Below are 12,786 nucleotides of genomic sequence, written 5' to 3' on the forward strand. Positions count from 1 at the left end.
CAAATACCCAAAGCAGCACTTGTCACACAATGGGGCAGATTCGGTTCCCCGCGCTGTTCTTTATAACAGCAAGGGACGCGCATCATTACCGTTGGTACATTAATTTTAACACAGATTTTAGCTCATGACTCTCAGGGCTGCGAGCAAAAATCAGCGTTGAAATTATTGTACTAACGGTAATAATGCACATCTATTACCATAGTAACAGTAAGAACAACGCAGGGTTTTGAATATACCCCAATGCATGGCATATACACTCCAATGTCTTAATGCAGCATATTTTCTTTACACTGTTTTTCCCAAATGAGCTCTCTCTATCTGTACATTGTTATATAGTCTTGTTATCTTACAACATTGTCATTATTTATGTGGCATGGGAGTGCATTAAACACTTATAGGAGTTTTTATTAATTTTCAAAAATCATCCAATGGGAACAGTTAATGTAAATAGGTAATCTATTACATGGCTTTATTTGTTTCCCATAGGGATCTCTCTCTACCTGTCAGCTGTCAGAGCCCCTGTTATGGTTCATCCTCAGAGTTTTAGACACGAGTGAGGCCTTGAAAGCATTCCATGATATGGGTACGTAATGGTGAAATACTTGTAAAAATTGCACACAACTTGTCAAATACATTTTATACCACGATGTGATTGTGGGCCGTTACTGTCTAGTATATATATATATATATATATATATATATATATATATATATATATATATATATATATATATATATATATATATATATATTACGAATACTGTAACTCTAAAGGCAGAAAATTCAGACTTTAGTGTCCTTTCCTTGTCTTAGAATCTGACAGTAAAAGCATACTTTGGTAACCTTTTTTTTTTATAGAAGAGTTACTTTAAAAAAAAAAAAAAATACCCATTAAAAGTTTTTTCTTTCCTTTTTGTCATTAATAATTTTTTTTCCTCACTAGTGCCACGTTGTCTGCTCACTTTGAGCATTTGATTCAATGGTCCATAAATAAATTGTTATATTTTTTTCTGTATTTGTTTTCTTTCTTGTAGCTTAACAGCATAATATAAATAAGAACAATATTCACTATACATTGATAATTTTTTTGTGCTGGCTCGTAAAGGTTTTGGTACAGATAGTTTTCTCACTGAGGAAGCCTCTAAACTCTCCCATCCTCTGGTTCCTTGTCCCTTAGCTCATGATCGTCATGGAACCCCTCAGCCTACAAATTGCTGAACACTAAAGGGCCATGTTGAATAAAGCTACTTTGTGTAATTGTAACAGGAAGTTTGCACTGAAAGCCACATCTGAATGGGTCAGGTGCCACTTTTGGAGCAAATACCCTGTTGACAACCACTGTGGCTTGTCTCCTCCAGCACTTTGTGCTCAGAAAATTGTAGTTTCTCATTCATCCTACTGGGTGGGTCACACTGGAACCATAATCCTAAGAGCCTTCATTAGGATGTTAGAGCTTTAAATTTCTCTAAGTTGCTTAAGTTCCTCCCTCTCCTATATCCCCATCCTGCGGGGAACTCTGGCCTAGGCTATTCTTTTATCTGCTGCTGCTATTTTAAAGCTGCGTCTGTCATTTGGAAGCAGACTGGTCTGTCTGCATGCCAGAGCACATTTAAAAGGCGCAGTTCCCGATGCCGCCTGCCGCTCCTGACATGGAGCGATGGGTCACCTTCATTACCACCACAGGCAGTGAACAGGGAGCACCAGACCATGCAGCTCTGTGAGGGGAAAACAAATCAGCCACAATCAGCCTCCAAAATCTAGGAACTGCAGGAAGTGCAGTACCTGGCAGTTTCCTGTGAGGGTAGGGGTCAGGTGGGTTCAGCACACATTCGACAGTATTGTTTCCATACCCTTTTTCCTGCTGATGGATTCCTTGCTCTTTGAGGCATGGACTAAATGTGACTGAAAGTTTGAGGTTAAAACAAAAACACAAGAAAGGGCGCCAAACATAGTGTATTAAATGTGACTCTTAGTGAATTTTCCACATGTGTATAATTCCCGTACCAGAGATCCAGATAATATCAGCTTCAATGAATACATATGATCTTCTCTAGGTACCGTCTAAGATGGACATCTGGAACCAATGATTCAATTTTGGATCTTCCCAACAGTGTAACTCCAGGGTAGCTTGATTGCCAGAATGTCTATTTAAGACAAACCCAGGTATTACTGTGGCAGCTTTGAAAAAGTCCTATTCCAGGGACGAAACGCGTCAGCTAGTAGATACTTCGAGTATTCAGGCCCTGGAATAGGACTTTTTCAAAGCTGCCACAGTAATACCTGAGTTTGTCTTAAATAGACATTCTGGCAATCAAGCTACCCTGGAGTTACACTGTTGGGAAGATCCAAAATTGAATCATTGGTTCCAGATGTCCATCTTAGACGGTACCTAGAGAAGATCATATGTATTCATTGAAGCTGATATTATCTGGATCTCTGGTACGGGAATTATACACATGTGGAAAATTCACTAAGAGTCACATTTAATACACTATGTTTGGCGCCCTTTCTTGTGTTTTGGTCTAATAGGTTGACATCTGCAGATAGGTGTCGTATGTTGGGAGCTGCCATCCTATTTGAAATTAAATATATACTTCCATTACTTTGGTGTGTTCGCACTGTTAAGCGCCTGTCAGCTTAAAATTTGTTTGGGAAAGTTTGAGGTTACCTGCAGATTACTGACCCATTTATTCTTATTCCAAGGTGAATATGGATAAATGGAAAGATCCATCGAAGATGGATGTCCCTATAGCACATTTGTTTAAGGTGAACACTATTCCTAACTCAAATGCTGCAGCTCTTAAAGATGGTACAGATAGGATAATATAGATCATTCTAGTCACAAAACAGTCGCTGTTTCCCTGAGGCCTATTTCAGCTTCCATTTGGGTCAGAAAGGCCTAGGTCCCAATTTGTGATCCTCACTGAACATACCGAAGAGGTGATGATATTTGGGGAATACAGCTTCCGATGAAGGTCTTATTGTGGCTGGAATTTTGAATTTGGAGGCTTCTTGCTCACCAAACTCTGTGGCTCAAAGCTTGGGAGGGGATTAAGAGTCCCAAGAATTCTCTTGCGTTTCTCTGGTATTGTCTAATTTGGCCCAGAGCTGATAAGATCATTAGCCAGGTGATGAGTGGGAAGACGTCCTTCCTGCTGGTAATTTTTGCTAAGGCCCAAAACTCTCACTTTTTATCCTTTTGCGCTGCCAGCAAGCAAAAACTCAGGATACTGTTCCTCCTGATATATCTAATGATTGTTCACAGCTAATTCCTGCTGTATAAATTGCATATAAATTTATCTTAGCCAGTCTGTTTTGTTTTTAATACCATCTGGTTTATTCTCTAAGTATAAATGGATTTGACATTTTTTTAAGTAAATGTAATATTTTTATAAGTCTTTGATAATATCTTAAATGAATTTATTATAGATGTCAGTGCAGCTAGTTTCTTTACTATTTTTCTTATAAATTGAAGCTACAGACTACACAGACCCTTATCTGGCAGCTGTTCTCACATATCTTAACTATTTTGATCACAAAGTGCGCTGGATTTCTGCTTTGTTTTAGTTTAAAAAAAACGAAACCTTTTAAATAAATAAAAATAGGGGTGTACAGCATATGGTGAAGTGACAAAGCCCTCAGACAGTTTGTCCATATGGCATGCTTTCAGCCCACCCAGCAGCAGCTGTGGTAGCTTCTCTACTAAGATTATTGGTTTAGTTCCAATTCAGATTTCTGGGTGAGGGGCATTGAGGATATATCATAGATCTCCTCAGAACATTACAACCTGCTTTCCCAGGGGCCGATTCAGACACCAATCACTTTGAGTGACCATTCAGACCTTGCTCACTGTTGGAGTGTTCACTCCAGGGACAGCAGATCAGAGGGGCACAGGATTATATTCCTACGTGCTTTTCGTCTAAAAATAACACTGTTCCTTTCGGCCAATTTTGTACCTCAAAACTCTAACCCTTTCTGTTGAGATGGACAAGATTTTGATCCAACCATATCACTTACTCCTAGATGCTTGTTTTGTGTTTACGCCCCATTCATAGTTAATGACACATTTCTCACAGTGCTTTCATTTTAAAAAGATATTTTATTTAAATATATTATCGTTGTTTGAATATTATTGCATTCTTTATTTCATACTTACAGTATTATGTGCATATTTTTTAGGAGGTGTTCAACTCATCTGCAATAATATGGTGACCAGCACACGGGCAATTGTTAACACTGCCAGAAGCATGGTATCAACAATCATGAAGTTCCTTGATTCTGGCCCAAGCAAGGCCTCTGATAGCAGTCTGAAAGCAAGAGTGCTTGCATCTGAGCCAGACAATGCAGAGGGCATCCACAACTTTGCCCCCCTCGGTATGCGATTGAACAACATCTATGAGAACCTTATAATTGTGTCTGCTTTAATGCCTAAAGATAAACTGATTTTATGCACTTTTAGATCTGTATCTATTCTTTTTAATTTATTTCTCAGAAAATATAAGTTTTTACTTTGAAAACTGTGTTTGTAAAAGTCTTACTAACTAAATCAAAAGGTGCTTTTATCTCGTGATTTTTTACAATTTTCTGGTTTGTCACAGAAGTAAGGTCAATTGTTGTAATCTAGTACATGTATAATCCAATTTGAGTTTTAAAATAAGTGTGACAGCTTTAAATTGCTCATTTTTATATTAAGTTGATGTTCTATTCATTTACCTTTTCCTGCTATGCTATATTTTGTACTAAGCTTAAACAGGTCTACTAAGGGATAGGCTGAGGAGGAGGCCTTTTTTCAGATCCACCCATGGTTTAGTGTTGGGGATGATGGGACCAGTCCTTGAGGTGTGACAATACAGTCATGGGGAGAAGTTTTGAGAATAACACAAATATTATTTTTAACAAATCTGCTGCCTTTTATGATGGCAATTTGCATATACTCCAGAATGTCATGAAGAGTGATCAGATGAATTGCAATTAATATTAAAGTGCTTCTTTGCACTTTAATAAAAAGTGCCTCCCCCTTTCTGTATTACTCTGTGCCTCTCTCCACCCCTCCTTTCTGTGTTACTCTGTGCCTCTCACCACCCCCCCCTTTCTGTGTTACTCTGTGCCTCTCCACCCCCCCTTTCTCTATCACTCTGTGCCTCTCTCCACCCCCCTACCCCCCCCCCCCCCCTTGCCTCTCCTCTTCTTCTTTCTTGGTTCTCTCTGCGCCGCTCCTCATCACTGAATGTCGGGCGTGATGTTGTCACTCTTGACATCCAGTGTGAATGGAGCAGAGAGAAGGGACGCCGGTGCCGTGATCACATGAGTTGTGTTTTTTTTTTTCCCCTTAAACTATCCAACTCCCCCCACCAATGAGCGAGTCGAAGGTCCTACCCCACCCACTGGCATTAAAATAGTAGGATTTGTACTCACCGTAAAATCTGTTTGACTCCATTGGGAGACACTGCGACAAATTGAGTGTAGTAGGTCTAGGCCCTTGTCAAACTTTATTAATAAACAAGCTCCTTCTCTACTATGCCCCTCCTCTCTGACCGTTACGTCAGCTTTGTATAACCAAGCTGAGAGAAAGGGCTAACAGGCTAAAACTATAAACAAAGTAAACTTAACAGAACTTTCTTTCAGAGCAAGGGAGGTTGCGCAGTGTCCCCAATGCAGTCAGACAAACAGATTTTACAGTGAGTAAAAATACTATTTTCTCTTACCTGCCATTGGGAGACACTGCGAGACATTGGGGACATACCAAAGCTGTGCTTAGCACCCTGTGCCCAAAGCTTGCATCTGCAGATGCAAAACCTCTGGATTTAAGGACTGAGGTTTCAGCAGCAACGCCGTCAAAGTCAGCCAAACTAAAGCACGTTAAAGGAGAGGTCCCTGAACCAGAAGGTCTCGACGAGGAGGAAAATGAAAGGGAGGCCCCGCCGCCGTTCCCAGAATGTATGAGAACCACGCTTGCGAGGGCAATGAGGGGTGATTAGAATTGCTGAAAAGCTTTCTCTTTTTAGCTTCTTTAGCACCCGAGGAAGCATTGGAATTGGGGGTAAAAAGTACACTAGACGGAAGCGCCATGGGACCGTCATGGCATCTGTGTATCCCACTTGAGGATCCCTCGACTTCGAGCAGTAGAGAGGAACCTGAAAGTTTTGTCTGGACGCCATGTGGTTAATGTCTGGAACGCCCCAACGTTCTATTATGAGAGCAAAGACGTCCTTGTGAAAAGACCATTCCCCGGGGTGAATCTTGTGCCAACTGAGAAAGTCGGCCTTCCAATTTTCCACCCAGGGAATGAAGACGGCTGAGATTATCGGGACATGACGTTTCCTGCATTGTCATTGACCTGAGTGTTCCGCCCTCATGATTTAGATATGCCACAGCCGTGACGTTCTCTGACTGAATTAACGGTTTACTGATCAAAAACAGTTGCCCCTGAACTAACACTCTATGAAACACCCTGAGATCTAGAACATTTATGGGTAGCTTAGCCTCCAGAGGAGACCAGAGTCCTTGGAACCTTAGAGGCCAGATAATCGCACCCCACCCAGACAGACTGGCCTCTGGTGATCAGGGTCCAGTTATATGCCTGGAATGACTGTCCCCTTTCCAGATGATGTCCCTAACCACCAGGTGAGAGAAAGACGTGTGGTATTTGACAGTGGGATTATCTGTCTGTCCAGATGATCGTGGGCGCCTGACCATTTTTGCAAGATTTCCCTCTGAAACAGTCGTGCATGGAACTGAACAAAGGAAACCGCCTTGAACACTCACATCATGGATCCCAGAAGCTTCATGCACCGGAGAAGATACAACTGTCTGCGAGCTAGCAGAGACTCGGTCTTCTGGGAAATAGGCACTCTGGTTTACAGTGTTGAAATTGAGACCCAGAAAACGCATCTGTTGAGTAGGATGAAGCAAGGACTTGGGTAAGTTCAAGATCCAACCATGTGCCTCGAGAAACCGAATTGTAATCTGGATGTGCCGCGAGAGAAGATTTGCTGACGTTGCCTTCAGGAAAAGGTCGTCCAGATAATGTATGATTGTGATTCTGTGGGAGCGAAGTAGACCTGCCATTATCTTCGTAAAACATCCTCGGTGCAGTAGCCAAACCAATAGGTAGGGCACTGAGTAGAAAGTGATGACTTCTGACTGAAAAGGGGAGGAAGCACTGGTGCCCCCCCCCCCCCAAATGGGAATGTGAAGGTAGGCATCCTTGATATCTATGGATGCCATGAACTCTCCCTGATTCATACTGGCGATAACCATGTGTAAGGATTCCATGCGGAACCTGAGTATCCTAATCTGCTTGTTTAGGTTCCCTACGTTCAGAATTGGACGGAAAGATCCGTCGGGCTTGGAAACCAAGAAAACATTGAAGTAAAACTTTTTTGCGTTTTTCCAGTAACTGTACCTGAACAATAACCCTTGATGACAGAAGATTGTGGATGGCTTTCTAAGCGCTATGTGCCTGATGGGACAGGAGGGAGGGGGTGTGGAAAAGAAACGCGATGCAGGGAACTGAACAAGGTCTATTATGTAACCTCTTGTTACAATCCCCTACAGCTAAATATCCGTGGTTGAGATCCACCACTGCTCCTGGAAGTGAAGCAGACTAACCCCGCCCACTGAATCCCTGAGTGGGATTCTGTCATGCCGCAGGCTTATCACTCTCTCTAGGGGTTCCTGTATGTGCAGACCCCTACCTCTGCTGTGTGTGTTCTTCTGGGGAACAAAGACTGACCTCTTGGAGGAGCCCCCCTACCTCTGGGCAAAGGAATGAAAACGGGACTCTGTTGGCCTGGTAGAGCTGACAAGAAGGGAAGTACTTTTGCCCCCTGTAGCTATTTGGATAATCCCCTCTCCGGAACCAAAAAGCGTTACTCCATCATCAAAAGGCAATGCCTCCAAGGTGCGATTTGATTCAGCGTCCTCGGCCCAAGAATGCAACCATAAGGTGCGACGAGCCGCTATGATGAGGCCACCAAACCTAGAAATGACCGACACCGCATCCATGACGGCTTGCCCTACATATTCAGAGGCCTCCTAAAATGAGAAGTTCAGTTCTGGGAACACCAGTCTGTAGACCTCTAACCAACTGCTCTGACCAAAGCTGAATTGCTCTATTAACCCAGGCTATGGCCATATTTAGTCTAAATAAAATCCCTGAGGCCAAATAGGCTGAGCGGAGAACTAGGTCACGCTTCTTATCAGTATGATCTTTAAGAGAGACCCTGTTCTGGGTAGGGATAGCTGAAGTAGAAGACAAGCAAGCTAGCGGGGTAATCTACCCTAGGGGTTCCCTCTATCAGTTAAAGAAATAGAAGTCTCATGTACCTCTGTAGATCTTGACATCACCTTAGCAAGATCAGCTATGGATGTTGCCAGCAACCTGGCCCAGGCCAGCTCCTCTAAAGCTGCTGACCCCAAGTCGGCAGCACAACGTTCACGATTCTCAGGCTCGCAAACTGCACAGAGGGCATTATCCAGAAGATAATTTAGCATTTAGAACAGTTGTAGTTAACACAGACGTACCAGCACGCATCTTACCACTGAAAGTCTTTTTCAGACATAATGTACTCTGAACAGATGAAGCACAGTATTTTAAATTTAATAAAAAAAAATATTATGTATTCATTTTTTTTTCTTTTTTTTACAAATCCCGCAACAGAAGACCCCCAGATTATAAACCTGAAATAGGGATAGCCACTGCCTGGTCCCTCTTAGTTTCTGTTGTTCTGTGGAGGTGGGGGATGCCGACAATCTCGCCGAATCGGAAGGAGAGGCTGTAGTCCTTTTTCTTCTTGCTCAGAGAAGCACCTCCCTAGTACTTGACAGGGAAAAGAAAATATATTTACTTAAGTATAAACACTGTAATTGTACTATTCAGCTCAGTAATACACAGTATTTACTTGCTCTTTAAATAGAAGGTTGAATGCATTTCATACATACATTGTCTCTGTTCTTGTTGCATGGTAACTGGAGTCTAAGAACTATACATGCACTTGCATGTGTGGTCAGTCACTCTAGTCTTTTAATTTTACTTTCCTCTATATTCTTATCATGTAAATTGCAAGAGAAGAATGTTTAAATGTTTTTTTTGTTATAGCAATTTATAGTATTGTATTAGTAAATCAGCTTTCAGATTAACATTCCACTACCTTTTGTTAATCTCCTCTTCCCCATACTTCCTTTACCTTTATGCAGTACCCTCCTGGCAGTCTTGTTCAGGTGTTATTCTTCGCCTAATGTAATGTTTAAGGGCTTATTGACAAGGGATGGGTATGACATCATTGTTTGTTGACATTGACAGTCCGAGGTCCAAGAATATGATAGAGAGCAAGCAAGGAATTATCAGGTACAGCTCCCTAAGCTCTCCTACCTGTCCACATTGTACTAGAGTGAGGTGGGGTCAGTTGGCTCTTCATCCTGGCTTCACTAACTATTGACAGGGAAATTTAATATTTAAATCTATCGCCTAAACTGACTTTTGGTATGCCCATTTTTGGAGTCGAGCTCCATCCCTCTGCTGAAATTTGCTCTATGTAGCCAGTAGTCCGACCCTAGGGCAAAAGACTCCCTGCTGCCCCTGAACTCCTCCCAGCAGTTAACCTGTCTTGCTATATTAAAAATGAAGTGTTATTTTGCGTGCTGTTTGTATTCTAAAAAGTTAATAAAATAATATATATATTGTAGGTTACCCTGTGATATATTTTATATATGCAAGTTAAACTTCTATGACGAATTAGCCATGAAATTACGTTTTAATCTTGAAATTACTTGTTCATGATCTCTTTTAAATATGTATCTTTTTCCTTGTAGGTACAATCACCTCAAGTAGTCCTACGGCTCAGCCTGCAGAAGTCCTACTACAAGCCACCCCACCCCACAGGAGAGCGCGGTCTGCTGCCTGGTCATATATTTTTTTACCAGAAGAAGCCTGGTGTGATCTCACTATCCATTTACCAGCAGCTGTACTTTTAAAAGAGATACATATTCAGCCTCACCTTGCATCTCTTGCCAGTAAGTACCCCTATAACGCTTTTTATATATATTATAGGGCTATATACAAACATCTCCTAAAGTACATATACATATATAGGACGTTTTCTACCACAAAACAAATGGTGCTATTACACTCAAAAACAAGTTATAACTGAATGCCTGGTATTTACAATCTTACAAGGCATTTAGGGTTGCAATATATCTTGAAGATAAAGTAGACCTTGTGACCTGCATACAAATGATATCTCCCCTCCCCCCAAGCTATCGAAGGCAACGCAAATCATACATGAGGGTTACAGGCTCTTAAACACAAATTCAAACAGAAATAGAAGTCACTTTGAAACGAAAACAATATAAACAGGGTGAGGATCATAATTATTTGGATCAGATCAGAGTTTGTATAGGGGGAGGGGGGGGGGGGATAGGCAACGCGGAAGAGGGTCTAGAGGGAGAGCATTAGTTTACAGGAGAGCTGATTAGAGCTACAGAGAGACTGTGACCTAACTTTAACTTAAAGGTTGAGAATAGGTTGATTGTGATAGGAGGCACATGGGGCCCACACTTTGAGGAAAGAAGCAGATGAGTTTCTCAGAATGGTTATTTTCTTCGTGAAGACAGCGTGAGGATTGTTCCACAAGGGCGCTATTTGGCATGTTACTGCACTCGTGATATGCCTGAGCAGTGTGGAAGAGAAGTCTGGCATAGGTAAATAAAGGAGTGGGATCTGAATGGCGTCACTCCAAAATGGCTGAAGTTTTGGGCAGCTCCACCACACACACAGACTCTGGCTGACCACAATTCCTCAAGCAGGCATCTGATACACCTACAGAGCAATTTATAGGCATTCTCTTTGGTACGGACATTAACTGAGATAATGTGTCTGTCTGCTCCCCGGGGTTTAGAGATTCACCCAAATCGGCCTCCCACCTCATTTGGTATGGCTTCTTCTCACCACTTGTGATCGGGTGGAAAGCTTTATATAGCGTCAAAATAAGACCTTAGAAGGAGTGACCGATGAGGCAAAGGTTTTCAAATGCAAATGCTGGTATGTCTAGTAGGCAAGTCTTAACCAAGTGGAAGAAATTTCTAACCTGCAGGTACTGGTGGAACTGCCTTTTTGAAATGCCCAGCAGGTCACCCAGACCAGAAACTTGAGGAAAAATGCCTGTCTTAGAGTGATTGTTTAGAAGTAGTACTCCCTCTCTAGACCTCAGAAGACATGTGACAGAAAACGCTTGGGGAGAAAGCTCCTATCTTATTCTGTGTGGATTATTATTTTTTTTGTTCAATTTTCAAAATCATAAAGTGTGAACATGAAATGTTATGTGATTTGTCAGTGTTTAAAATAAACTGACACAAATTCTTCATTTGACAACAACTTGTCAAAGCTATGTTTTAATGCTGCAGCTTAAAATCTCAGTTACAAGCTCTAGAGGCATTAATAATCATGATATGCTTGAAAAACGCAGTCAGAAAACACCTGTGTACCTTAGCGATCAGGTTTCTTGTAGAATAAGTGTGTTTTTGTTTTTGTGGCATAAAATTATATTTTCCAGTGTGACTGCCCTGCATGTTATAGCGTTGCTCTAAGGTTAAAGATGGTATTTTTTATATTTTACCCACTTCATATAATTTTTTTTAGAGTGGTAGGCACCATATGGACAATTTTGGTTATGAAATGGTTAATGAGCTTTACCGAAGTTTATTGTTTTTTTATATTTTCTCTTGCAATTATATTATGCTTGACCAGTTACAACTACATCTAACTTGCTATTAAACCTGTGAATTATTTTTAGCTTGTCCCTCTTCAGTCTCTGTGGAAATAAGTGCCGATGGGGTGAATATGTTGCCTTTGTCCACACCAGTCATCACTAGTGGACTCACCTATATAAAAATTCAACTTGTTAAGGCGGAGGTGGCTTCTGCTGTCTGCCTGCGACTCCACCGTCCTCGTGATGCCAGCACTCTTGGACTATCACAAATTAAATTGCTTGGTCTAACTGCTTTCGGAAACACTTCTTCAGCAACTGTTAACAACCCCTTCCTTCCTTCTGAGGATCAAGTGTCCAAGACCAGGTAAAATGGCAATGTGATATGTGAAAGCTGGACATTGGGGATGCAGTTATGATGGCTTGTGCATAAGGAACTGTACAAGAAAATATATTCTAACCCCTAACAACCACAGAAGAGTGTAATTTTTTTTCTAGCAAATTTTAGGACATGGAAGAAAACAGTTGATTGCTGTGAATTTCAGCAATACTTTTACACAATAAAGTGCGCATCAGTCTCAGTATATACCATTGTATTATTATTCTTTTTAAAACTACAAATGTGAATAGGTCAGTCATACAGAGGAATTGCTGTCATAGGTTGTTACACACAGATAAACTTATAAACTTTAAACTTGTAAACTTATCCTTGCTTATGTGTAGACTGAAATATATAACTAATGACCTATGCTCTCTCTTGCGCCCTCTCTCGCTCTCTCGTTGAGTCACACATATATATTGAGAGGGTAAAGTAATAAAATCATCATTTAAATTCATCCCTCATTGCCCTTGGTCAATACTTTACTTTTGGTATATTTATCTTGATATTGGATGGTACATAATACTGTGTGGTTCAGTCTTAATATATCCTAATTTTCGTATTTAGAAACTGTGGTAATAAAATGGAAGCAAAACAAAATGTGTTGGGACTGCAGAGTGGCACTGCAGCTGTAATTTTTTTAAGCTTTAAAACATGAAAAATAGAGTTAAAGATAATACCAAAACAATATTTCTAATGTAT

The 12,786-nt window shown here is 41.0% G+C and overlaps 1 protein-coding gene across 8 annotated transcripts in view; it reads left to right on the top strand.

Annotated features, from left to right (window-relative positions):
- The window catches only part of BIRC6 (baculoviral IAP repeat containing 6), a 265,056-nt gene that overhangs the window by 135,566 nt on the left and 116,704 nt on the right, over positions 1 to 12,786 (top strand). For all 8 annotated transcript variants that reach the window (XM_075203663.1, XM_075203667.1, XM_075203660.1 and 5 more), the window contains exons 48-51: positions 487 to 583; positions 4,180 to 4,374; positions 9,814 to 10,014; positions 11,793 to 12,072. In XM_075203663.1, the coding sequence (XP_075059764.1) occupies positions 487 to 583; positions 4,180 to 4,374; positions 9,814 to 10,014; positions 11,793 to 12,072 (773 nt within the window). The remainder of the gene's footprint in view (positions 1 to 486; positions 584 to 4,179; positions 4,375 to 9,813; positions 10,015 to 11,792; positions 12,073 to 12,786) is intronic.

Source organism: Mixophyes fleayi, chromosome 3, assembly GCF_038048845.1.
Source record: "Mixophyes fleayi isolate aMixFle1 chromosome 3, aMixFle1.hap1, whole genome shotgun sequence".
In the NCBI taxonomy this organism is placed as follows: domain Eukaryota; kingdom Metazoa; phylum Chordata; class Amphibia; order Anura; family Limnodynastidae; genus Mixophyes; species Mixophyes fleayi.